This window comes from Berghia stephanieae, chromosome 10, assembly GCF_034508935.2.
Source record: "Berghia stephanieae isolate SIO BIC M18660-M18661 chromosome 10, UCSD_Bste_1.3, whole genome shotgun sequence".
Classification (NCBI taxonomy): domain Eukaryota; kingdom Metazoa; phylum Mollusca; class Gastropoda; order Nudibranchia; family Aeolidiidae; genus Berghia; species Berghia stephanieae.
The window spans coordinates 24,234,443-24,261,942 of NC_088369.1; the positions used below are offsets into that span (position 1 = coordinate 24,234,443).

Below are 27,500 nucleotides of genomic sequence, written 5' to 3' on the forward strand. Positions count from 1 at the left end.
TAGGTCGCAGCGGTAATATATATTTTAAAAAGAGCGTGTTTAGAAGCGGTTAAATAAGAGTTAGATAATCACAGCGGTGAAAATAACTGTGCTATCAATTATATAATTTCCTTTCGTATTGGCGGTTTTTTGTTTTGTTTGTTTTTATTTTTATTTCTTTGTTTTTCATCAATTATTTTTTAGAAAATGAAACAGATATTTTTTTTTTTACAAATTCGAATCACATGATTTCTAGGGAACACAAGTACCCTATAATATACTCTCCATACCCTATTTTTCTCATCATTACGGAACAGAAGTGCAATGATTGAAGTGAGAGTATTGAGGTGAGAGAGGGATCTAGAAATGACTTTGGGTTTGAAACGAATATTTTTGTGTTCGTGGATAGCTCACACGGTAGAGCCACGCTCTCACCTGCCAGGCGGAGTTGTCGTACCAATAAGGTCGCAGGTTCAAACCCCACCACCGCCGCGAAAAATTTTTTTATTCTCTATTGTCTTCTGGCACTTTTATACTCACTTCATATCTTGTTGTTACCAACATAAGTGCCTGCTCCACTCACTTTTCTGAATTAAAAATTCACCCCATACACCGGAGCATACTCAATGTCTCAATCGTTTCTATGTTATATGTTTGTGTTGAGAATATTGGCTATTAAGCTTAACTGCTGGTCAAAATTACTTCGCGATGGTGGTGAACGAATCGGCGGTCTCAAGAAGTGGGTGAGAGAGGGATCTAGAAATGACTTTGGGTTTGAAACGAATATTTTTGTGTTCGTGGATAGCTCACACGGTAGAGCCACGCTCTCACCTGCCAGGCGGAGTTGTCGTACCAATAAGGTCGCAGGTTCAAACCCCACCACCGCCGCGAAAAATTTTTTTATTCTCTATTGTCTTCTGGCACTTTTATACTCACTTCATATAATGATTGAAATACAGTATTCCATTCTATAAATAGAATCGAATCCAGAGAGAAGTTTTGTGCATCTGTCTGTCGTGCACACTGACAAATTATTGAAAAGCTCAGTTGGTTGATCACTCGCTTTTATACGCAAAGGGGGCCGGATCAATCCCGGTTGAATTCGAACTAAAAATCTCTTCCTGTGTGTGGCCAGTTATTTTTTTTTTGGTGATAGAGATTATGGCAGTGGTATTGAACTCTCTCCTTCTCGTCCATTTTCAACATGTTTGATGACATGGCATGGCGACGCAACTAACAAATTGAATTATTACACTCAAATCTAAAAGCAATAAATACATGCTAGACATTTTTTGGGGGGAGCAAAACAGGCTTTATAAAACAGCATTAATTTCTTGTAAATATAACAAAGATGATTATTCAAATTTTGTGATTTATAAGATAAATTATCTGAATAAGAAACATGTTTGTATCGTAACGAATGTGAGGATAATTCTGTCGGTGGTAAGGAGAGGGTTAAGAGCTGATTGCAAGTGTAAAAAAAAGAGCTGATAGTAGTGTTATTCGCAGCTGTTAAATAAACAGTTTGTAGGGGTTAAAATAATAGAGCGCTATTCGCAACTGTTAAATAAGAGCTGGATTATCGAAGCCGTAAAATTAACGGTGCCATCAAAAAGATGTCATTTCCTTTCGTATTGGCGGTTTTGATTTAATCAACCTGTTCTAGCCAATGAATTGGATATTTTTCTTTTTTTTTGGATCACCCAATATCTAGGTGTACATAAGAGCGGCTCTGATAACAAAACGCAATTGGATTCATTAGTCGGATGTCACGTCGCCCAGCGCCCGGCGAGCAGCGTGGTTATAAACAAAGAACATCGGTACTTTTTATACTTCATACAGGCCATAACTTTTCATATGTCATGTGATCAGAATGTATAACAGTCAAAACAAGATCATATTTATAATGTTTTTCTCCTCTGGATACACTTTTATGCTCGTCGGAGAAATATTTCATAAGGGCGTCCGCCATTGTTCCGATAGTTTAGAGCCAGTTACTAAGTTACCATGCGTCATTATGAGGGAAGTGACGTCATGACTGTTGAAGCCTATTAATGGGGCCTGATTTAACATTGTTGTAAGACATATTTGCGTGTTGAGTATTTCCATTACACATTGACAATAACATTTAGTATCAACCTGCAATACGATACGTCGCCCAATATCTATGGAACACTCACTTGCATTATTCAATTCTATAAATAGAATCAATAAATTTGTAGTGAATTTTATCTATGCTATATTGGCAAATTGAATAGCTCGGTTGATAGAACACTCGATTCACACGCAACAGAGCCGGATGAAGTCTGGGAAGAGTCGAGATATTATATTTTTGTCTCTCCTCTCTCTCTCTCTCTCTCTCCCCCTCTCTCTCCCTCTCTTCCTCTCTCTCTGCCCCCCCCCCTTCCGCACACACTTACTTGCTAACCCAGTAGTTATTGGGTCAATGAGTATATTTGATCTGGCGGAAAGTAATTCGTTGTTTTGTTTTTGTATTGTTTTTAAGGGTTTTACGGCGATTGCAACATATTAAGGTCATATCAGCTCCAGAAGAAAGGAAGAAAATGGGATAGTAAAAAGTTTTAGAATTACAATTAAAGCATCCAGTAATAAGGCAGACAAAATGGAAATTGGTTCAAATAGGAAACAGATGTAGATTCCAAGAGCATACTATCAGTGTACTTAGTTTGAGATCTATCAAAAGTCTCATCCAGACACAAGCGCAGGTCCCCACTAAGAGGAACACACTCAAATGTTTACAAATCATATATAATACATAAAACATAATACAGAGCATAACAGAGAGGTGATTTACAAGGGAAAAAAATATCATCTCCCAAAACTAACTATACATTTGACTGGTTTCCCTCCCAGCCAGGGCATCCGACCAGCGTCAGGACAAAACCAAATAATCTCAGTCCAAAACAAAGGCAGAAAGCATGTTTGAAAACAGACACTCCCACTATGGGAGGTCAGGAACCCCACCCAGAAAGTACTTCGTAAAATACTAGCTTCTTATTAAAGGAATTGTAGTGGTTGGTTTTTCGCGATATACTGGGGTCTTATCCAAAAGGTAGCCAGCATTTGTTGTTGTCTTTATAACGCTATAGACAACGGTACATACTCCGGCTTATGGGGCCTTGTGGCTCTAGAGGACTACGTGACTACTTTGTTCATACTGGAAAATAATCCTTTTACAATTCCCAAACCACAGGCAAGGTCAATCTATAATTATATGTCTATTTATTATCTATTATTTATTTATCTATTTATTTATATCTATTCTATTTATCTATCTACAAATCTATTTATTAACCTTTTTATTTATCTATTTATCCATTTATTTATCTATTAATATGTCTATTTATCTATCTACTCATCTATTTATTAACCTTTTTATTTATCTATTTATCCATTTATCTAATTATTAATCTACTTATTAATCTATTCATTTTTCTATTTATTTATCTATTTATTATCTATCTATTAATCAAATAGATCAATATATTTATCAATCTATATATTTTCTATTCGTTAATCTATTTATTTATCTAACTATTTTTCTGTTTATATATCTATTTATTTATCTATTGATTTATTTATTATTCTGTTTATTTATCTGTTTATTTATTTATCTATTTATTAATCAATTTATTAATCTTTCTATTTATCTTTTTATTGATCTATTTATATATCAATTTATCTATGTACTTATTTATCTATTTATTATGGTTGTCTCTGTGTTTCTGTCTGTCTGTCTCTGTCTCTCTCTGTCTCTCTCTCTCTCTCTCTCTCTCTCTCTCTCTCTCTCTTTCTCACTCTGTGTGTGAGTCTATCTGTGTGATTCTGAGTTTGTGTACGTGTATTTGTGTTTATATGTTTATATATATATATATATATATATATATATATATATATATATATATATTTGTGGTGTGTGTATGTTTGTGTGTGGCTCTGTATGTGTGTGTGTGTGTGTGTGTGTGTGTGTCTGTGTGTGTGTGGATCGATATTACTGTAAAACAAACCCATAGTACTGAGGGTATTTAAGACAATAATCTGCAGTACTTAAAACAAAAAAGACATTTTTAGAAATTTGGCAAGAAATCTCGGCCATCAGATATCGAGCGATTAATCCCCTCCCTACCAACCATGGGAAAATCGTCACGATCGTTACGACACAACCAACAATTTTCTCTTTCTGATTTCTCTTGTACATTACAACATTTAAAGAAATGCTTTGGTTACAGAGCTATAAATACTAAACACTGTGTTGTAGAGCTTATTTTGCTGAACAAAATTCTGTATAGAGTGCACTTGTTACTTTTTTGTTTGAGTAAGAAATGTAAATTTTCGGGAGAAATTCTAAGACAAAAATTATCCTTATCTTGTCAAAAACTCTCAAACCTGGGACTTCAGTGAATTCCTAGGGTTGGCAGGGATTTAAAAAAAAACAAAATAAGGCTCATTTTAATCGATTGAAATTCAAATACATAGTTTTCTGGCCAAATATTTTAAAATGTCTTTTTTTCCAAGTACTGCAGCTTCTAATGGTGCTCACACTTCTATGTTATGACGATCGACCCAATCAGCAAATTCTTTATCGCACTCGTGCACCGTCGCAACCCGCCCGGAAGCTACGTCACAACACACCGTTCAACAAGGCTCTGCGGTTTCTGGCCTATTAGCACAACGGGTACATGTTGGACAGGTCGGTAGAAAGTCCCCACTGATGATGCGATTTTGCCGTTAGGCAGGTTCTGTTTTGTTTTTAAGGATTTTACGGCGTTTGCAACACATCAAGGTCATATCAGCGTCAATAAAAAGGAAGAAAATGGGACAGTAAAAAGTTCTAGAATTACAATTAAAGCACAAAAGATAAGGTGAGACTAAGGGGAATTGGTTCAAATAGAGAACGATGTAGATTTCTAGAGCACACCGTCAAAGTACTTAGTTTGAGATCACCTAAAAGTCTCATCCTGACACAAGCACATGTCCCTACTAAGAGGAATACACTCAAATGTTTACAAATCATATAGTATAATATGTAAACTAAACATAATACAATGCATAACAGATACATGATTTACAAGGAAAAAAAATATCATCTCCCAAAGCTATAACTATACATTCAGTTGTTTCCCTCCCAGCCAAGGAATTCCGGCAAGGGTCAGGACAAAACTAAGTAGTCTCATTCCAAGACAACGACAGGAAACAATTGGAAAACGGGTATGGGGGGATAGAAACTCAGCATGTACCTCCCTGCCCACTATGGGAGGTCATTAGGCAGGTTCTCGACCAAAGCCGATTCGCTGCCACCCAGTGCCTCGTCTTGCTGGTGGAGAAACCTGGCAACTTCTCCCCCAGTTTCGAGGAGTGTATGACACCCGACCCCTCGAGGGATTGAATTCGTCCAAACCGACTTCCATCTCGTATATGCATCTCTGTCCGTTGTCAAGGAATCTGCGTACAAGGGTTGCCGGGACTTATTTCGACTCGAAACGGGGGCACCGTCCAATATGCGCTTGAGAGGGGTATCCCCATTCCCTCTCTCTCTCTCTCTCTCTCTCTCTCTCTCTCTCTCTCTCTCTCTCTCTCTCTCTTTGATCTTATTAAGCCAGCTCTTTGTAATCGTCTCCCTCCGACATCGAGAGGCTGGATTACTGCCGTTATCGGGCCCCGTTCTCTAGGCGTTGTTGCCAGCGTTCCTGACGCTATGTGCATCGACATGCGAAGTTTTACACCTACCTTCTCAACGTTCCTGCTTCTACCCCACACTGGAGCGCAACATTCCGCAAGTACTGTAGATTATTGTTTTAAATTAATACCCATAGTACTATGGGTTTATTTTACATAATATCGATAAAAACACACACACAGACAAACACATACATACACACAGACACACACACACAGACACACACACGGAATCACACACACACAGACACACACACACATTCACGCACATACACACACAAACACAAGGACGAATTTTCTGGCCAAAATTATTTTTAAAAAAGTGTCTCTTCAAAGTACTGCATATTATTTTCCAGTATTTTGATGCTGACGCTATCAAAAGGTTTCTCTTCGGAGCCAAACAATTCTAAGGCTTCCAAAAGTATTATGTTATGTCTGCTTGCCATAAGTTGAAGCAGGCGTTCAATGTTTCAATGTTTATTTTTAGCTATTTTTATCAGGATACTGGGCTTAAAATGTTTCATAAACAAATTCGAGACGCCGGGCCGCCGGGCCATTCCAAAAAAAAAAAAAAAAAAAAAAAAAAAAAAAAAAAAAAAAAAAAAAAAGCTGATGTTTTGTTTTTGTTAAAAGCCATTATATATAAGTTATGCGTTTAGGTAAAATACTCACATCATCCGCCAGCCAAAATAACTCAAACAAAATCAAATAAAACTGCGTGTGTGTGTGTGTGTGTGTGTGTGTGTGTGTGTGTAACCTTTAACATTTATTGATTGAACGATATTGGCGTCATTCGGCTCTTTGTAATTGTTTTTGGACAGACATTCTTGTGATTAGCTCTCAATATGTTATATCAATCACGTCATATACTTTCAAGATTACACTTAGTTTTGTGTGCTATTATGGTACATTATAGATAGAACGAAGATGACGTCACTCAGGTCTTTGTTATTGTTTTTTGCCATCCGTGTTTATGAGTAATTCTCACTAAACTGTATTAACCAGACTATATATGTTCAAGGTTACACATTCTTTTGTGTGTTGGTCCGTTATACTTCCGGATGGCACTGTTGTGAGCTTCTTCGCCAAGCGCATACTATCTATATCCGACTGGCGGATGGTGTTAGTATTTTAACGAAACTCATAGCATAAATAAACAAATTCAAGACATCAGGTCATTACAAAAGCTGCTATTTAGTTAAAAGCTCTTATATTAACATAGTGTGGTCCTTCAGAGCCATTGGGCCCATGGAGTTGGGAGTTTATCCCGGTTTCTATAGCGTGAAACAGACAATAGATAGAATGAAATTGATGTCACTCGAGTCTTTGTTATTGATTTTTGCCATCGGCGTTTATGAGTAATTCTCACGAAACTGTATTAATCAGACTATAGATATAAATAGTATGCGCTTGGCTAAAGGCTCACAACATTGCCATCCGGAAGTATAACGGACCAACACACACAACTATGTGTAACCTTGAACGTTTATAGTCTGATTAAAACAGTTTAGCGAGAATTACTCATAAAGGCGGATGGAAAATAAAAATAATAAAGATCAGAGTGACGTCAACTTCAATCTATCTATAAACATTTAAGGTTTCACACCGTTATTGTGTGTTGGTTCGTTATATTTCTGGATGGCAATGTTGTGAGCTTCTTAACCAAGCGCATAATATCTATAGCAATTGATTGCTGTCCTTTAGATAGCAGGCTAGTCTATCGCAAAGTACTTTCAGCCAAATCTAACAACTCAACAACCCATTCACTGATGGGTAGACAGGTGGGAAGGGGGAGGGGGGGGGGAAGGGGGGGGGGTTCAGAAAAAAATCTCGACTGCATCCGGGATCGATCTCGGTTCCTTTGCGTGTTAAACCTGGTGACACTTGGTTCTATTTTGTAATACCCTGTTCATCTTTATGCATAGTCAGTGATGCTTGATTTTAAAATACATGCAGGCTCAAGTTCAACTCTCTCCGTATCATCCATTTTCAGGATTTTCCCCAAAACTTCACACCCGACTAACACAATTATTTTTTTTAATCACTCAAACACAACAGGGGTAGTAAGTTCTTGTGATAAATAATTTCTTTAGCAAAACATGCTCAAGAACACACTGTTCATTTTCTTTAAATTTTATGATGTACAAGAGAAATTGGAATAAGAAAAATGTTGGTTGCATCGTAACGAATGCGACGATTTTCCTATAGTTGGTAAGGGAAGGGTTAACCATATTAACACGTTGGAGGTCATCATAACAGATCGGAGATTGAAGGCAACCCTTTCTGTCCAAATTTTATTAAAAGAAAAAGAAGAAATTACGACTTTTCGCAACGTCACCATTAGATACCGTCACCCAGTAGGCATTCCATGAAGGAATATAGATTGTCCATCAAACAAGATGTCTGATGTCTACAGGAATCACCCATGAGTTGTCCAAGTGAGCAAATTGGGGGTTAATCATTTTGCCCAAAGGAAAAGAAAACCCGAAAGTGCCTGAAGCGAGGTTCGAACCCGGGACCTTCCGGATCGCAGTGCAATACCTTAACCACTCGGCCACTTGGCTCCCTCGTTCAAGAAAGTTGTTTTATAATTAATTATACATCTGATGTGGTCCAAATGTTTGTTTTTTATTTTATCAACCAATAGGCTTCAATAATCGTGACGTCACTTTTCTCGTAATGACGCATAGTAACTTAGTAACTGGTTCTAAACTATCGGAACAATGGTGGACGCCCTTATGAAATACTTTTCCGACGAGCGTAAAAGTGAATCCAGAGGAGAAAAACATTAGAAATCTGATAATGTTTTCACTTTTATTCATTCTGATCACAAGGCATGAGAAAAAGTTCTAGCCAGTATGAAGAATAAAAAGTACCGATTTTCTTTGTTCAGAACCAATCTTCTGGTTGATAGGCGGACGTGACATCAGAATATTGAATTCTAATCCACACGTCTTCTATTTCAAAAGCTGTTGTTTGGATGCGTTAAAAGTCATTTTTTTATCAACACAATTTTTGGTGCGGCTATAATGTGGTCTTCTGGTATGACACTCGCTTTCGGATCGGAAGGTCCTGGGTTCGAGCCTCGCTCGGCCCATAGTTGAGTCCTTTGGAAAAGACTCTTTACGAAATGAGTAGCTGACCGTTAACAGCGTTGTGTTGGTCGGAAAAAAAATTTGTATTATCGCCTAACAAGTGTCATGTATCGTAGTTTATGTTACGTGTTGCTGTTGGTCAGGGACCCTTTGTAAAGAGCTTTGAGCGTGTAGAGTGGATATTACGCTATATAAAAGCTCAATTTAATATATTTATTAAATTTAAACACACAAACAATAATGGTTGATTAAAAAATAAAAGGAGTCTCGGATTTCAGAATTGTCAACACGTTGGAGGTTTTTATTATCCATCGGAAGATGAATTAAAACTCACGTGTACTTATTTCCAGGGTCTGATCCTGCAAATCTTGGTCTCTTTGAGTGAAAAGCGAGCGCTCTACCACCACTACCAACTCAGCTACCGAGACCCCTGTAAACTGGAACCCCCGCCCCCCCCCCCCCTTCCCACCAACCTCCGCCCACCCTCTCTCCCAACTTTTAAAAAAATGTCTGTTCAAAATGTAATGAAATAATATTGTTTTCTCGCTTTACACGCATTATTTGGTCCGAATGTCTTTATCGACAAATTCCAGACATCGGATATTATAAAAGCTTTTTATTATTTTGATTTTTAAAAAAAGCCATTAATGATGCCTCGACTTGTTGACAATTTTCAAATCTCGCTCAAAATCGTTATCTTTTTACGTCTTAAGTTACTATACTGTTCTATAATCATGTTTTGTTGTCGTCAAATTGAATTTGTATCAGGTTTACATGAACATTAAGTCTTAATGTAATATGTTTGTTTATATCACCGTAAAGCGCTTAGAGTCTGTAACAACGGGGTAAAGCTCTATATAAATGCCATTTATCATCATCATCATCATCATCATCATCATCATCATCATCATCATCATCATCATCATCAATCATCATCATCATCATCATTATCATCATTTACTCCAAAATGTAATTTAAAAAAAAACCCAGTTTTATCAATGTCCCGATAGCTCAGTTGGTAGAGCATGCAAGGGCTGCAGTCGAGATTTTTTTTTCTGATTACCCCTACTGTCTATCCAGCAGAGAATGGGTATCTGGGTCGTATGTTGGATCTGGCGGAAAGTACTTTGCGATAGACTAGCGTCCTATCCAAAGGATAGTAAGCAATTGCTATTGTCTGTATCATGCTATAGAAACCGGGGAAAAAACTCCGGCTCCAGGGGCCTAATGGCTCTGAAGGACTACTTTATCAATGTACACCCGATGCCGTGTTACGAAACCCGCCGAAACCCGACAAAGCTATGGGAAGTCGGCAACAGTGGGGAGTGAACCTGTGACTATTGGTTTCGGCGAGTTCGTAGAAAAAGCAATTACTTTTTAACGAAACCCGACGAAACCCGACACTATCTGACAACGTTATGGGAAGTAGGCAGCAGTGGGGAGTGAACCTGGGTCTCAGGGAAGTGTACACAGTGGGGGGGGGTGAACCTGAGACTATGGGTTTCGGCTGGTTTCGTAAAAAAAAAAGAAACACCCCACCCGATGTTGTCCAAATATTTTTGATCAACACATTCCAGACATCGGTTTATTTTAAAAGCAGCTGCTGTTATTTTTATTTCTTAACTCTATCCTTACCCACAATTCTCAAAACTTTTATTAAAATCTCATGGGCTCATTATTGTAATGGAAACACTCTCAAACCGACGTGCACTTATTTGCAGTTCTGATAGCCCAATTCCTTATGGGCTCATTGTTGTAATGAAAATCTAAAAAAAGAAAGACCCAACACATAAATTGAATTTTTAAACTCAAATTTAAGCGCACAAAGTGCATGCTATACATAATTTTGTAGATCAAAACAAGCTTTACAATACAGTATTAAGTTCTTGTGAATATTTAGTATAACAACACATTTTCTTTAAATATTGTGATTTAAAAAACCAATTTGAGTCAGAACAATGTTGTTGAAAATATAGATGAATGAAGAATTTATTGTATTACTTCCCTTTGTTTATGAAATTATAATTTGCCTTTATTCTGAACTGTTTGGACTGCAATGTTGTTGACTTTTGGCTTTTGATTTTTTGATTTTTGATAAAAAAAGAAGTGAAGACGAACGAACACATGAGGCATTTCGGTGTTATTTTATCTTATCTTATTGACTTTTGACTTGATTATTAGACAAATATTACAAATGTTGGTTGACGTCATTTTTTGGTCAGTGTCAGGCCATAACTTTACGAAGGCCACGGTTTAACCCTCTTCTTACAAATCATAGGAAAATCGTCACATTCATTACGATGCGACCTACAATTTTCTCATTCTGATTTCTCTTGTGTGTACATCACGAAATGTAAAGAAATGCTTTGATTTTAGCTATAAATACTAAACATTGTGTTGTAGACATACTTTTCCTGAACAATATTCTATATAGAATGCAGTTGTTACTTTTTTGTTTGATTAGGAAAAGTCTATTTTTGTGTAGGGTGGGTGTGAATTTTCGGGGGAAATTCTAAAATGGCTGGTAAGGAGAGAATTAAAGCCCCTTTTATCAACACAGATTAAAAAAGAAACTTGAGTTTTTTGGGGCAGCGTGGCTCAGAGGTACGGTATTTGCTTTGTACCCGAAAGGTACCGAGTTCGATCACTCGCCGTTGCCCTGTGTTGTCTTGAGCAGCAAGTCACCTCGCCCTAGCTCAATTTGCGGCGCTACACTGCGGATGACGCCTGGGTTATTCCAGTCTTCCCTTGGAATAGACCCTAAAGACAAATCTCCACCATTGGATGAATAAAGCGGATTTTATTTATGTTTTTATTTATTTTATTTAGAATACATTATTTACAGACGAATAAAAATGATAATAATAATGTCATTACATGAAACAAGATGCGTTGATAATTGAAATAAAATGTCTGTTAAATCATAGGACAGTGAACTCAGGGTCGTTGTTACTTTTATGATTTTTTTTTCTTTCGTTTTTTTTTTGTGCGGCTATGTGGTCTAGGGGTATGACAGTCGATTTCGGATCGGAAGGTCCTGGGTTCGAGCCTTGCTCGACGCATAGTTTTGAGTCCTTGGAAAAGGCTCTTTACTTCCATTCTCGAACAGTATTCAGGCGTAAAATTAGTACCTGGCCGTTGACAGCTTTATCTTTGCCTGAAAAAAAAAATGTAATATCGCCTAACGGGCGTCATGTCTCGTTCTACATGTTACATTTTGCTGTTATTATTATTATTATCATCATCATTATTATTTTTACTATTATTATTATTATTATTATTATTATTATTATTATTATTATTATTATTATTATTATTATTATTATTATTATATTATTATTATTATTATTATATTATTTGCTATCACTATTATCATTATCATCAGTATCGCATTCATCGTCATCATCATCATCATCATCATCATCTCATCATCATTAATTATTATTATTATTATTATTATTATTATTATTATTATTATTATTATTATTAAAATCATTATTATTAAAATCATTATTATTATTATCATTATTATTTTCATCACCATCATCATCATCGTTATTACTCTCGACAACACGCTTTCCCTTTTCTTTTGATGATTCTCGTTTGGCAATGTGACGTAATCTGTTGGGATAGTCCAGGCCACCATACATCAAAGAAGACAACGATATCGTATGTCACCTCTTCTTCTTTTTGTGTCAGTAATCCTTTTTTTTTTTAAAAGATATAATTGATTAACATATTCTAGTACTTCAAGTCCTAATAGTTCAAGGATTTCTTGTTTGTGACAGACGGAGAGGAAATTACTACAGGAGGATAGAAATTTTTAAAACAAGGTGAGAAGATCAAATATTGGGGGCGGGGTGGTGGTGGTGGGGGAGGGGGGGGGGATGGTGGTTGGGGGAGGGGGGATGGTCGTTGGGGGGTGGGGGGTGGAGATCAACAAAATAGCAAAAACAAACGAAAAAAACAACACAAAAACAATAACAAAATAAACAAAACAAAAACAACGACAACAACAACAAGAAGAATAATCGAAACAAAACAAAACAAAACATACAAGGCACAAAAAACGGCCAGTAAACAACCCCCACCCCTCCAACTATTTTTTTTTTGGAAAATATGGTCGTGAGAAGACGTGGCGTGGGGGGGGGGGGGGGTTGAGCACAGACGACCGGTGTTATCTATGGGTTTGAGGGGGGGGGGGGGATGTAGCGCTGTGACCTTTTGTTCTAACAAAGCGACTATTCTGTCATCCCAAAGTGCTGCTTTGTGGTATGGCACGCGCCTTTTGACGGGCAATTCGCTGGTTCAAGTTCCAATGGTTCGTCACTGATAAACTCTCACCGCGCTCAGATGGAAAATGTATTGATGCTATGCGTTTAATTAAGAAACTCACAACATCCGCGAGCCGGATTAAACGTACCAGTACCAACATACAAAACTATGAATAACCTTAAACGTTTTTATAATATAGTCTGGTCGATACAATTTAGTGAGATCTACTCTTAAAAATGGTTGGCTAAAAAAAATAACAAAGAGCTGATTGACCTCAATTTCATTCTTTCTATAGATAGTTAGATAGAATGAAGTTGACGTCACTCGGGTCTTTGTTATTGTTTTTGGCCATATAGATAGTATGCGCTTGGCTAAGAAGCTCATAACATTCTTCTTCTTCTTCTATCTATAGATAGTTCGAAGATGACGTCACTCAGGTCTTTGTTATTGTTTTTTGCCATCCGCGTTTATGAGTAATTCTCACTAAACGGTATTAACCAGACTACGAACGTTTAAGGTTACACACAGTTTTGTGTGTTGGTCCGTTTTACTTCCGTATGGCAATGTTGTGAACTTCTTAGCCAAGCGCATACTATCTATAGATAGTTCGAAGATGACGTCACTCAGGCCTTTGTTATTGTTTTTGCCATCCGCGTTTGTGAGTTGTTCTCACTAAACTGTATTAACCTGACTATAAACGTTCATGGTTACACAGAGTTTGTGTGTTGGTCCGTTATACTTCCGGATGGCAATGTTGTGAACTCCTTGGCCAAGCGCATTCTATCTATAACTTAACGATGGCTACGATTCAACACTGTTAAGTAATATTTAAATGATACCTATTATTACACTATTTGAAACAACCCAAAATTATTTGCCATGCCACGCCACTCACTGAATGCAATTTCGTTATGATTATTTTCTCCACGGGAAAGAGAATAAACACACGGTTACTGTAAACATTAAAAATTTTGAATCATATTTTGTTGCAAAAGATAAAAAAGATCAAGGAATTCGACATTGTGCAAAAACTGTGTGGGTTATCACTATCGCTATTCAAAATTCGTAATGTCACTTAAAAAAAATATAGAAGTCCGCATGCAACAAATCACGGCACCACATTTCGTAACTTTGGAGGAATTTGTGATATTCCCTGCGCACGGCACTTGGAACGGACTAAAGATAGTATGCGCTTGGCTAAGAAGCTCATAACATTGCCATCCGGAAGTATAACGGACCAACGCACAAAATTGTGTGTATCCATGAACGTTTATAGTCAGGTTAATACAGTTCAGTGAGCATTACTCATAAATGCGAATGGCAAAAAAAAAAAAAAAAAAAAAAAAAAAAAAAAAAAAAAAAAAAAAAATAAAATAACAAAGACCTGAGTGACGTCATCTTCGAACTATCTATAGATAGTTCGAAGAACACGTCACTCAGGTCTTAGATAGTTCGAAGATGACGTCACTCAGGTCTTTGTTATTGTTTTTTGACATCCGCGTTTATGAGTAATGCTCACTGAACTGTATTAACCCGACTATAAACGTTCATAGATACACACAGTTTTGTGTGTTGGCCCGTTATACTTCCGGATGGCAATGTTATGAGCTTCTTTAGAGAATAAACACACCATTTCTGTAAACATTTAAAAGTTTGAATCATATTTTATTGCAGACGATGAAAAGATCAAAGGAATTCGACATTGTGCGAAAACTGTGTGATCTAACACTATCGCTATTCAAAATTCGTAATGCCACTTTAAAAAATATAGAAGCCCGCATGCAAAAAATCATTACGGCCCTACATTTCGTAACTTTGGAGGAATTTGCGATATTCCCTGCGCACGGCACTTGGAACGGACTATAGGGAATGAGATTAGCGGAAGAGTAGCGTCCCTTGATTGGACGTCACCGGCGGAGAAGTTATTAGAGAGAGAGAACGTCAAAATGGTTTTGCGCATGCGTCTCTCGTCCTCACTTCTGGTGAAAGCGGCATGAGACACTTCACCGAAAGCGAGGACGAGAGAGACGCATGCGCAAAACCATGTAAGGTGACGTCCAATCAAGGGACGCTACTCTTCCGCTAATCTCATTCCCTATATGGCAGCAGCTTCTTATGGTTCTCACACTACAATGTTATGACGATCGACCCAATCAGCGAAGTCCTGTCCGCATTCGTGCACCGTCGCGAACCCGCGCGGTAGCTTCGTCACTACACGCCGTTTCGGGTTCTTGCCCACATCGGGTACATGTAGGACAGGTGGAAAGTCCCCACTGATGAAGCGCCTTTGCTGTGAGGCAGCTCCTCGACCGAAGCCGATTCGCAGCCACCCAGTGTCTCCTCTTACTGGTATCGACATGCCGTTGTAGTTGTCTCGTTTGGTCACTTCATATCTCCACTATTCAGTTATAAATAGATAAAAAAATAAACAAACAAATAAATAAATAAATAAATTAATTAATTAACAAATACAATTACCTTTATTCATCTAATAAGCGGGACTTTGTCTCCAGGATCTACTCCGAGGGAAGACTGGAATAACCCAGGCGCCATCAGCGGACAGCAGGACAGCGCCGCAAACTGAGCTAGGGTGATGTGACTTGCTCAAGGCCAAACAACGGAACCTTTTGGGCACTCGGAAAATAGTTTGCCATAGAACTAGCGTTTTATACAAAGGGCAGTAAGCAATTGTTATTGTCTGTTTCACCCTATGGAAACCGGGATTAACTCCGGCGCTCTATGGCTCTGAAGGACTAACTGACGGAGTGCAGCTGCTAAGCAGTATCGAATGAATATCGCATATTTTTTTACATCGATATAACAGCGATAATATGTTTCCTCATTGTCGTTTCTCTCGTCACAAACGAACTGTGTTGTAGGCGTCCAACCAAATCGTATCGAATGAATATTGCATATTATTTACATCGATATAATAGCGATAATATATTTCATATGTCTTCATTGTCGTTTCTCTGGTCACAAACGGAGTGTGTTGACCGTGTCCAGCATAACAGTATGTATCGAATGAATATCGCATATTTTTTTACATCGATATAATGACGATAATAAGTTCCCTCATTGTCGTTCCTCTGGTCACAAACGTAATCCAGCATAGTAGTATCAAATGAGTATCGCATTTTTACATTGATATATCATTAGATCAAGATAATATTATAATCTTTATTCCTTGACATTGCTGTGCTCACAAATTGAGCGTGTTGCCGGGAGTCCAGTCTAGCAGTATGAAATGAATTATCGCATACTTGTTTTCATCAATATACTGATGATAATAGGAAGGCAAGCGGTATCGAATGACTATCGTATATTTTTACATAAATATAATGATGATAATAGGAAGGAAAGCAGTATTGAATGAGTATCGATATATTTTTACATCAATATAATAATGATCGTAATAAGAAAGCAAGCGGTATCGAATGAGTATCGCATATATTTTTACATCAATATAATGATGATAACAAGAAGACGAGCAGTATCGTATTAGTATCGCATGTTTACATCGATATAATGACGATAATAACGCTGTTTCTGTTTATTCAATGCCATTTCTCGGCGTGTCTGCCAATGTTGACACGCTTAAAAATGAATTATAGCTCGACGAGGCGAACTTTTGTCGACGAATTGATGACGGTGATGAGATAATAATTGGATTTGGAATAGAGAGGAGGGAATGCGCTTGACGTCAAACTAATGCTGTTTGTTATCATTATTGGTTTTATTTTGGGATTTGTTTTACAATTCGAGGAGGTTGTTGTTTTCCAACATTTAACTTCGCAACAAACGCAGATGAAAACGAGAATAAGAATACTCAAATGTTATGTCCACTCAGCACTTCTCTACGGCTCAGAAACATGGACCTTGAACAAACAAATAGAGAAAAGAATTGAGGCCTTTGAAATGTGGACTTTCCGTCGCCTTGGAAAAATCAGTTGGAAAGAAAGAAACAAATCAAGAAGTCTGTGACATCCTTGATATCAGACCGACCCTAATGAAAGTAATAAAAACAAGAAAACTAAGGTATTTTGGACACCTAAGACGCCATCAAACTATCAACAAGGAAATTCTTGAGGGTAGAGTTGAGGGGAAAAGAGGAAGAGGCAGGCCAGCAAGAACTTGGATAAATGATGTGAGGACATGGACAGGATTGTCGGCAGCCGAATGCAGTCAGCAAGCCATCAACAGGGAAGATTGGCGTGTCATTTCAAGTCGACCTCAACCCATGAGATGACACTGGAAGTAAAGTTGTTTTCCACAAAATTCAATCTAAAAGGAAGGGTTTCATAAATAAACCAATATCCACTAAATGTGACTCACTGTCTCAAAACGGTATTGTGAAAAAAAAAAAAGATTTTACATGGCAACACTCAACAGAAGAAACGAACTAACATCCTCATGCAGACATAGAAACAAACACTTTTTATGTAATTACGAACCTCCATAAACACGAATCTAGAAAAATACGAAAAACACAACATTCTACTTGTGCGGCTATGTGGTCTAGTGGTATGACACTCGCTTTCGGATCGGAAGGTCCTGGGTTCGAGCCTCGCGCTCGGCGCATAGTTAAGTCCTTGGAAAAGACCCTTTACTCACATTCTCTCACCGTACTCAGGTGTAAAATGAGTACCTGGCCGTTAACAGCGTTGTTTTTGTCCGAAAAATTGTAATATCGCCTAATAGGCGTTATGTCCCGTCCTACATGTTAAATGTTGCTGTTGACCAGGGACCCCTTGTAAAGCGCTTTGAGCACATTTAGTGGATATTGCGCTATATAAAAGCTCAATTTAATTTTTAATTTTTAAAATTTTACTTTCACTTCCACTTCCTGATGAGAGCTAACGCTCGATACCACGTTGTAGAAGTCAAACAATCATAATTATCTTTGAAATGTTTATATATATATATATATATATATATATATATATATATATATATATATATATATATTCATTCATTCTTTACCATAAGAATTGTCCTTCAGAGATCAGATCGCCCATGGAGCCGGAGTTTATCCCGGTTTCTATAGCGTGAAACGGACAACAGCAATTGCTCGCTTTCATTAGGTTAAGCCGCTAATCTATCGCAAAGTACTTTCCGCCAGATCCAACACACCCAGCTACCTAATTACTGCTGGATGGACAGAAAATAATAATCTCGACTGCATCCGGGATAGATCTCGGTCCCTTTGCGTGTGAAGCGAGTGCTCTACCAACTGAGCTATCCGCCCCCCCCCCCATGCCATAACAGACTTCTTGGTTTGCCTGCTTAATTAAAAATCTAAAAATTTGTCATTTTTAGGTGATAAAAATTGTAGTCGGTATAGCTAACTTTATAGACAGAATATAGTTGACGTCACTATGGTCTTTGTTATTGTTTTTTGCCATCCGCGTTTATGAGTAATTCTCACTAAACCGTATTAAACGGACGTTCAAGGTTATACACAGTTTTGTGTGTTGGTCAGCAGTTATACTTCCGATGGCAATGTTTTGAGTTTTTTTAGCCAAGTGCATGTTATCTATAGATCAACAATCTACTTTCAAATGGAATAAATAATACTTCAAAATCCTTAAAATTATGTTAGTCTGGCACCAACTTTCATTTTCAATAAGTTTTTAATGACTTCAAGATTCTCATGAAGTTCTGACATTGGAGCCAAAATTCAGTAATTCTACGAATTATTCGTAGCAGTAGACAGCACTGTATCGATATCATCATAGTTTTAAACCACTGCCGGGATTCCACGAGCTGACAAGAAAGCAGTGGGTACATGCAAACAGGATCAGACCCCGACGCGGCAGGACAGCGACAAACCTGTACCGCTGGGGCTACCGAGATTCGCCCAAGTGCACAGCATGTGGTGGTGCCAAACAAGATATGGACCACTTGGTCCTGCACTGCCCGTCCACAGCCGTGCCAGGGGACTATGATCCCGTCCATCAAGGTGGACAAAAATACCTGGACTGGAATGAAACGGTTCACTTGGATGTGTAACCATAAGAAACTACTACATAGTTTTAAAGAGCTCTACTTTGGGGCCTTTTATTTTCTCGCACTTGATATATCTTCATTCATTAAATACCATAAGAGCTGTCCTCCAGAGATCTCCATATTTTTGCAAGTTTGTTTTCGTTTTAAAATTGTTTTTAAAAAAATGTTCTCTCTGTTCTGCGTCAGAGATCGAATGGTTCGAATGATTGATGCGAAACTCGATTACAGGACTGGTTTTCCAAGTTCTGTAACTCGTCTCTATGTGTATCCATTGTCAGTGTAAAGTCTAGGTTCAAGGGTTCGTTTGGGTTTTACGGCGCATGTAACACATCGAGGTCATATCAGGGCCGATAAAAAGGAAAGAAATTTGTACAAATATATCAGATGTACAGTTAAAAGGACTTGACTCCCCCCCCCCCCCCCCATAAAAAAAAACAACAAAAAAACACAAACGATTTTGTGTCCATTATCGACGTGCACTCATGTGCAGGTCTGATAACCCAATTCCTTATGGGCTCATTCTTGTAATGGAAAACTTTAAAAAATGACGCAAGAGATTGTCCTTTACAACAATGTTAAAACTAGGCCTATAGGTGGGTTCGGATGTCAGACCTGCATATATGTACACGTCGTCCTTTACACATAATATTATGTCTACTATCTTCATAGTTTACTTACAGGATTGGCGAATTTTTACCACGAACAAAAGTAACATTGTTAGATCCCATTGTATAGATAAAATGAAATTGACGTAATTCAGGTCTGTGGGTTTGTTTTTTTTTTTGCCATCCGCGTTTATGAGTAATTCTCACTAAACTGTATTATCCAGACTATAGACGTTCAAGGTAATACATAGTTTTGTGTCTGGGTGGGGATCCTGACCTCCCATAGTGGGCAGGGAGGTACATGCTGTGTCTTCTATCCCCCTGTACCTGTTTTCCATTTGTTTCCTGTCATGTCTTGGAATGAGATTACTTAGTTTTGTCCTGACCCCAGCCGGGGTTCCTTGGCTGGGAGGGAATCAGTCGAATGTATATTATAGTTTTGGGAGATGATATTTTTTTCCTTGTAAATCATCTCTCTGTTATGCATTGTATTATGTTTAGTTTACATATTATATTATATGATTTGTAAACATTTGAGTGTATTCCTCTTAGTTGGGACCTGTGCTTGTGTCTGGATGAGAATTTTAGGTGATCTCAAACCAAGTACTTTGACGGTGTGCTCTTGCAATCTACATCTGTTCCCTATTTGAACCAACTCCCCTTTGTCTTACCTTTTCTTGGGTGCATTAATTGTAATTCTAGAACCTTTTACTATCACATTTTCTTCCTTTTTACTGGCGCTGATATAACCTTAATGTGTTGCAAGCGCCGTAAAACCCTTCAAAAACAAAAACAAAATAGTTTTGTGTGTTGGTCCGTTATATCTATGGATGGCAATGTTGTGAGTTTCTTAGCCAAGCGCGCACTATCTATAGATAGAATGAAGATGACGTCACTCAGGTCTTTGTTATTTCTTTTTTGCCATCCGCGTTTATGAGTAATTCTCACTGAACTGTATTATCCAGACTATAAAAGTTTACGGTTAGACATAGTCTTGTGTTATACTTCCGGATGGCAATGTTATGAACTTCTTTGCCAAGCGCATACTATCTATAACGAAAATCTTACCTTGTTCATTAACACTCAGTACAAAAAAACCCCAACAATATCAAGAGAACTACCAAATGAACACAGGATAAGGATACCATCCATAACATATTGCGTGTTAGTGTTACAATGGGCATGATCTATAGATAGTATGCGCTTGGCTAAGAAGCTCATAACATTGCCATCCGGAAGTATAACGGACCAACACACAAAACTGTGTGTATCCATGAACGTTTATAGTCGGGTTAATACAGTTCAGTGATCATTACTCATAAACGCGGATGGCAAAAAACAATAACAAACACCAGAGTGACGTCATCTTCGAACTATCTATAATAACTTTCCATGTGCTCGAGGCCATTGACACATATCAAAATGTGCTCAAAGTGACCTACATAGTGAAAAGTGTTCACAGATCTCGCATCACGATTGGCCATTGTCTTCAGCTTGACTCATGGGTATGCTTACAACTTTCATAAACAAAGCAGCGTGTTTACATTTGTTCAGAAATTTCCAATCGTTGGACAGCAACAAATCACATGATTGATGACTCGGTTGAACGAAAACATGAATATAGATCGCTCCCATTATATAACGAATTCGTTCCGAGTTCATTAACACTCAGTACAATAAAACCCAAACAATATCACACAGGAATAGCCAAATGAATACAGTATACTATCCATAACATATTATTGCGTGTTAATGTTGCAATAGGATTCAATAGTCTGATGTCACGTCCACCCAGCGACGTGCACCTTGGTTCTAAACAAAGAAAATCGGTACTTTTTTTTGTTCATGCTGGCTAAAACTTTTCCCCATGCCATGTGGTCAGAATGTATAAAAGTCAAAAAGATTTATATTTATTTATATTTAAAGATTTATAATGTTTTTCTCCTCTGGATACACTTTTATGCTCATCCGAGAAGTATTTTATAAGGGCGTCCGCCATTGTTCCGATAGTTTAGAACCAGTTACTAAGTTGCTATGCGTCATTACGAGGGAAATAACGTCATGACTGTTGAAGACTATTGTATTCACAACACTGAGTACAACAAAATACAAACAATATCACAGAGCAAATACCCAAAATGAACACAGCACACCATCTATAACAAAGTGTGTTCGCGTTGCAATGGATCTTGTTTAGAACAACACAACACTAGCAATCGGAACGTGATACACCAGAGACTAAAATACACAGACAAGGAACTTCCGGACTGGTAAACGGGGGTTTTTGCTATCACATGATGCGCGTACCTATAATATGGGTCAGGCGGTGTCAAGTCGGCGGTAAACATTATCTCGGTCACACCATGTTTATTTGTAATATAACTTTAATTTGGCGGACTAAGTTCTAAGTTCAGTTTGGTGATTAGTTCTCAATAATTAAATTCTCTCTAACGTGCTATATAAATTGTGAATTCAGAAAAGTGAGTGGAGCAGGCACTTATGTTGGTAACAACAAGATATGAAGTGAGTAGAAAAGTGCCAGAAGACAATAGAGAATAAAATTTTTTTTTCGCGGCGGTGGTGGGGTTTGAACCTGCGACCTTATTGGTACGACAACTCCGCCTGGCAGGTGAGAGCGTGGCTCTACCGTGTGAGCTATCCACGAACACAAAAATATTCGTTTCAAACCCAAAGTCATTTCTAGATCCCTCTCTCACCCACTTCTTGAGATCGCGGATTCGTTCACCACCATCGCGAAGTAATTTTGACCAGCAGTTAAGCTTAATAGCCAATATTCTCATCACAAACATATAACATAGAAACGATTGAGACATTGAGTATGCTCCGGTGTATGGGGTGAATTTTTAATTCAGAAAAGTGAGTGGAGCAGGCACTTATGTTGGTAACAACAAGATATGAAGTGAGTAGAAAAGTGCCAGAAGACAATAGAGAATAAAAATTTTTTTTCGCGGCGGTGGTGGGGTTTGAACCTGCGACCTTATTGGTACGACAACTCCGCCTGGCAGGTGAGAGCGTGGCTCTACCGTGTGAGCTATCCACGAACACAAAAATATTCGTTTCAAACCCAAAGTCATTTCTAGATCCCTCTCTCACCCACTTCTTGAGATCGCCGATTCGTTCACCACCATCGCGAAGTAATTTTGACCAGCAGTTAAGCTTAATAGCCAATATTCTCATCACAAACATATAACATAGAAACGATTGAGACATTGAGTATGCTCCGGTGTATGGGGTGAATTTTTAATTCAGAAAAGTGAGTGGAGCAGGCACTTATGTTGGTAACAACAAGATATGAAGTGAGTAGAAAAGTGCCAGAAGACAATAGAGAATAAAAATTTTTTTTCGCGGCGGTGGTGGGGTTTGAACCTGCGACCTTATTGGTACGACAACTCCGCCTGGCAGGTGAGAGCGTGGCTCTACCGTGTGAGCTATCCACGAACACAAAAATATTCGTTTCAAACCCAAAGTCATTTCTAGATCCCTCTCTCACCCACTTCTTGAGATCGCCGATTCGTTCACCACCATCGCGAAGTAATTTTGACCAGCAGTTAAGCTTAATAGCCAATATTCTCATCACAAACATATAACATAGAAACGATTGAGACATTGAGTATGCTCCGGTGTATGGGGTGAATTTTTAATTCAGAAAAGTGAGTGGAGCAGGCACTTATGTTGGTAACAACAAGATATGAAGTGAGTAGAAAAGTGCCAGAAGACAATAGAGAATAAAATTTTTTTTTCGCGGCGGTGGTGGGGTTTGAACCTGCGACCTTATTGGTACGACAACTCCGCCTGGCAGGTGAGAGCGTGGCTCTACCGTGTGAGCTATCCACGAACACAAAAATATTCGTTTCAAACCCAAAGTCATTTCTAGATCCCTCTCTCACCCACTTCTTGAGATCGCCGATTCGTTCACCACCATCGCGAAGTAATTTTGACCAGCAGTTAAGCTTAATAGCCAATATTCTCATCACAAACATATAACATAGAAACGATTGAGACATTGAGTATGCTCCGGTGTATGGGGTGAATTTTTAATTCAGAAAAGTGAGTGGAGCAGGCACTTATGTTGGTAACAACAAGATATGAAGTGAGTAGAAAAGTGCCAGAAGACAATAGAGAATAAAATTTTTTTTCGCGGCGGTGGTGGGGTTTGAACCTGCGACCTTATTGGTACGACAACTCCGCCTGGCAGGTGAGAGTGTGGCTCTACCGTGTGAGCTATCCACGAACACAAAAATATTCGTTTCAAACCCAAAGTCATTTCTAGATCCCTCTCTCACCCACTTCTTGAGATCGCCGATTCGTTCACCACCATCGCGAAGTAATTTTGACCAGCAGTTAAGCTTAATAGCCAATATTCTCATCACAAACATATAACATAGAAACGATTGAGACATTGAGTATGCTCCGGTGTATGGGGTGAATTTTTAATTCAGAAAAGTGAGTGGAGCAGGCACTTATGTTGGTAACAACAAGATATGAAGTGAGTAGAAAAGTGCCAGAAGACAATAGAGAATAAAAATTTTTTTTCGCGGCGGTGGTGGGTTTGAACCTGCGACCTTATTGGTACGACAACTCCGCCTGGCAGGTGAGAGCGTGGCTCTACCGTGTGAGCTATCCACGAACACAAAAATATTCGTTTCAAACCCAAAGTCATTTCTAGATCCCTCTCTCACCCACTTCTTGAGATCGCCGATTCGTTCACCACCATCGCGAAGTAATTTTGACCAGCAGTTAAGCTTAATAGCCAATATTCTCATCACAAACATATAACATAGAAACGATTGAGACATTGAGTATGCTCCGGTGTATGGGGTGAATTTTTAATTCAGAAAAGTGAGTGGAGCAGGCACTTATGTTGGGAAAAATTTTTTTTATTCTCTATTGTCTTCTGGCACTTTTCTACTCACTTCATATCTTGTTGTTACCAACATAAGTGCCTGCTCCACTCACTTTTCTGAATTAAAAATTCACCCCATACACCGGAGCATACTCAATGTGTCAATCGTTTCTATGTTATATGTTTGTGATGAGAATATTGGCTATTAAGCTTAACTGCTGGTCAAAATTACTTCGCGATGGTGGTGAACGAATCGGCGATCTCAAGAAGTGGGTGAGAGAGGGATCTAGAAATGACTTTGGGTTTGAAACGAATATTTTTGTGTTCGTGGATAGCTCACACGGTAGAGCCACGCTCTCACCTGCCAGGCGGAGTTGTCGTACCAATAAGGTCGCAGGTTCAAACCCCACCACCGCCGCGAAAAAAAAATTTTTATTCTCTATTGTCTTCTGGCACTTTTCTACTCACTTCATATCTTGTTATATAAATTGTGAAGAGATTTGTGTGCAGGTACGTTAATCTGGCGGGCTGAAATGTTGAATTTTTTACTTAAGCACATACCATCAATGGGGTTCCGATAGCTCAGTTGGTAGAGCGTTCGCATCAAACGCAAAGGGACCGAGATCGATCCCGGGTGAGGTCGATATTTTTTCTTATTTCCCTCTGTCTACCCAGCAGTGAATGGGTATCTGGGTCTGTTAGATCTGGCGGAAAGTACTTTGCGATAGACTATCGTCCTATCCAAAGGGTAGCAAGCAATTTCTATTGTCTGTTTCACGCTAAAGAAACCGGGGATAAACTACGGCTCCATTGTTCCTAATGGCTCTGAGGGACATGCCGTCAATACACTGACGTTAAGTTAACGGACTCGGCATTTAAAACTAACAAAAGGAATGAGCCCTAAAGTTTCATGTCTCGATATTATATATCTAGTCTTGGGTAATAGATAGATAGATATAGTGAGTGAGAGAGAGAGAGAGAGAGAGAGAGAGAGAGAGAGAGAGAGAGAGAGAGAGAGAGAGAGAGAGAGAGAGATTTGAATGGATTGAAGTTATTGTTATGCGCCTACAGCTTTATTGTATAGAGGAGTGGGCGCAATATAAATAAATTTCATTATTATTATTATTACTATGGTCGTCTTATACATTTGTCTCTATTTTTGCTAACCAATAAAAATGCTTTACAATTCTAAGTTGCAGCTTCTACAAGAACAATATCAAATGAGAATATTATAAAAGCAATGAAAACAGTTTACCATCCATAATATTATCATAGTGTTAGTGGAGAAATGAATTTTGTTTAGAATGATACAAGTTGTAATAAGAATGGAGGCGCCATCTAGATATCTGTTTCTATTTTTATCCACCAATAAAAATACCTTAAACTTCTAACATTGCAAATCAGCAATAATGAAAATGTTGCTGCTCGATGCTCGAAGGGAAAAAATAACGATATAATAAGTGTTGCTATGTAAGCTTCAATTTATTCCTTCGTCGTGTTTTGTTGATGAAGGGGAAAACCCGAAACGTCCGCAGTATCTGTCTTCGTTTAATAAATCGAAGCTTACAAATCAGAACTCAATGTTCAGTATCTACAAAAATAACAAAACAATACAGGAATATAAGCAATAATAGGAATAATAATATAAGCCGACCATACACATCAAACTGTTAGTACTGTATAGATAGAATGCGCTTGGCCAAGGAGTTCACAACATTGCCATCCGGAAGTATAACGGATCAACACACAAACTCTGTGTAACCATGAACTTTTATAGTCTGGTTAATACATTTTAGTGAGAACAACTCACAAACGCGGATGGCAAAAACAATAACAAAGGCCCGAATGACGTCATCTTGAACTATCTATATCCAAGAATCTCGTTTGGAGTTATACAAATAACTAGGTTATAGTCCGTTCCACAACCCGTGCGCACCAGTCGATGTGTAATCTTCACAACCTTCGGATGGATTTTAACTCACTCAACCCTAGAGATTTTCGCTACTTTTCAAAATTGGAAGAAATGTTTTTAAAATGAGATAGTTTTATTCAACTATCATTAACATGCAAAAACTAAAATCATTAGCTTTGATACTGCGCCTATAATTTGTCTAGGAAAAATGAAATAAATAGGCATGGGGTAAAAGTAACCCGGGTAAACTATGGATATAGTGGTGTTAGGGTTGATGAGTTAATGTACGATTCTTTAATGTCTTTGTATTTATTAAACGAGTTATTTTTATCGTTCCCAATAACACAACGAGCTTGCGACTTCGCCAAGTCTCAGATTTTAGTGTTTTTCTCGTTTTGTTTTTGTTTTTTCCAAGATGAGGGTCATTTAAATCGATCGATATCTGAAGGACGAGTTTTCTGGCCAAATTTTCAAATATGGTTTTTTTTTTCCAGAGTAGGTACGGCAGTTATTCCGTCTCTATTTTTATCAACCTATAAAAACGCCGTAAATTCCTAACGTTCCAAATCAGCATTCCGATTGGCTAAGCGAAAACGAAAGTAAAGTAAAGCGACCAAGGTCGGCCGACAAGAATAACTGAATACTCAGACCGATTATAAATTATTTTTTAAAAATTATATCAAATTAAGAAATTAAGGAGCAGGCACCGGTGTAAGATAAAGAACTGAACAAGTGTGTATGAAAGGTGCCAGACAAAACAAGATAGAAAATCACAAGAAAAAAAACAACAAAACAAAATATCCCAAAAATTCAGTCCAGCTCGACTGGGGATCGAACCTCAGACCTTCTGATTACCGGACAGACGTGCTGCCATTACACCACAGAGGCTCCCGATAGTTGGGACAATTTTAAAACCTGTATTAATACCTACTCTATGGATAGTTCGAAGATGGCGTCACTCAGGACTTTGTTATTGTTTTTTGCCATCCGCGTTTATGAGAATGCTCACTGAACTGTGTTAACTCGACTATAGATAGTTCAAAGATGACGTCACTCAGGTCTTT

The 27,500-nt window shown here is 38.2% G+C and overlaps 1 protein-coding gene across 1 annotated transcript in view; it reads right to left on the reverse strand.

Annotated features, from left to right (window-relative positions):
• The window catches only part of LOC144980614 (uncharacterized), a 110,110-nt gene that overhangs the window by 61,895 nt on the left and 20,715 nt on the right, over window positions 1-27,500 (reverse strand). Inside the window, exon 4 of the mRNA XM_078928294.1 lies at window positions 18,879-19,027. Within this exon, the coding sequence (XP_078784420.1) occupies window positions 18,879-19,027 (149 nt within the window). The remainder of the gene's footprint in view (window positions 1-18,878; window positions 19,028-27,500) is intronic.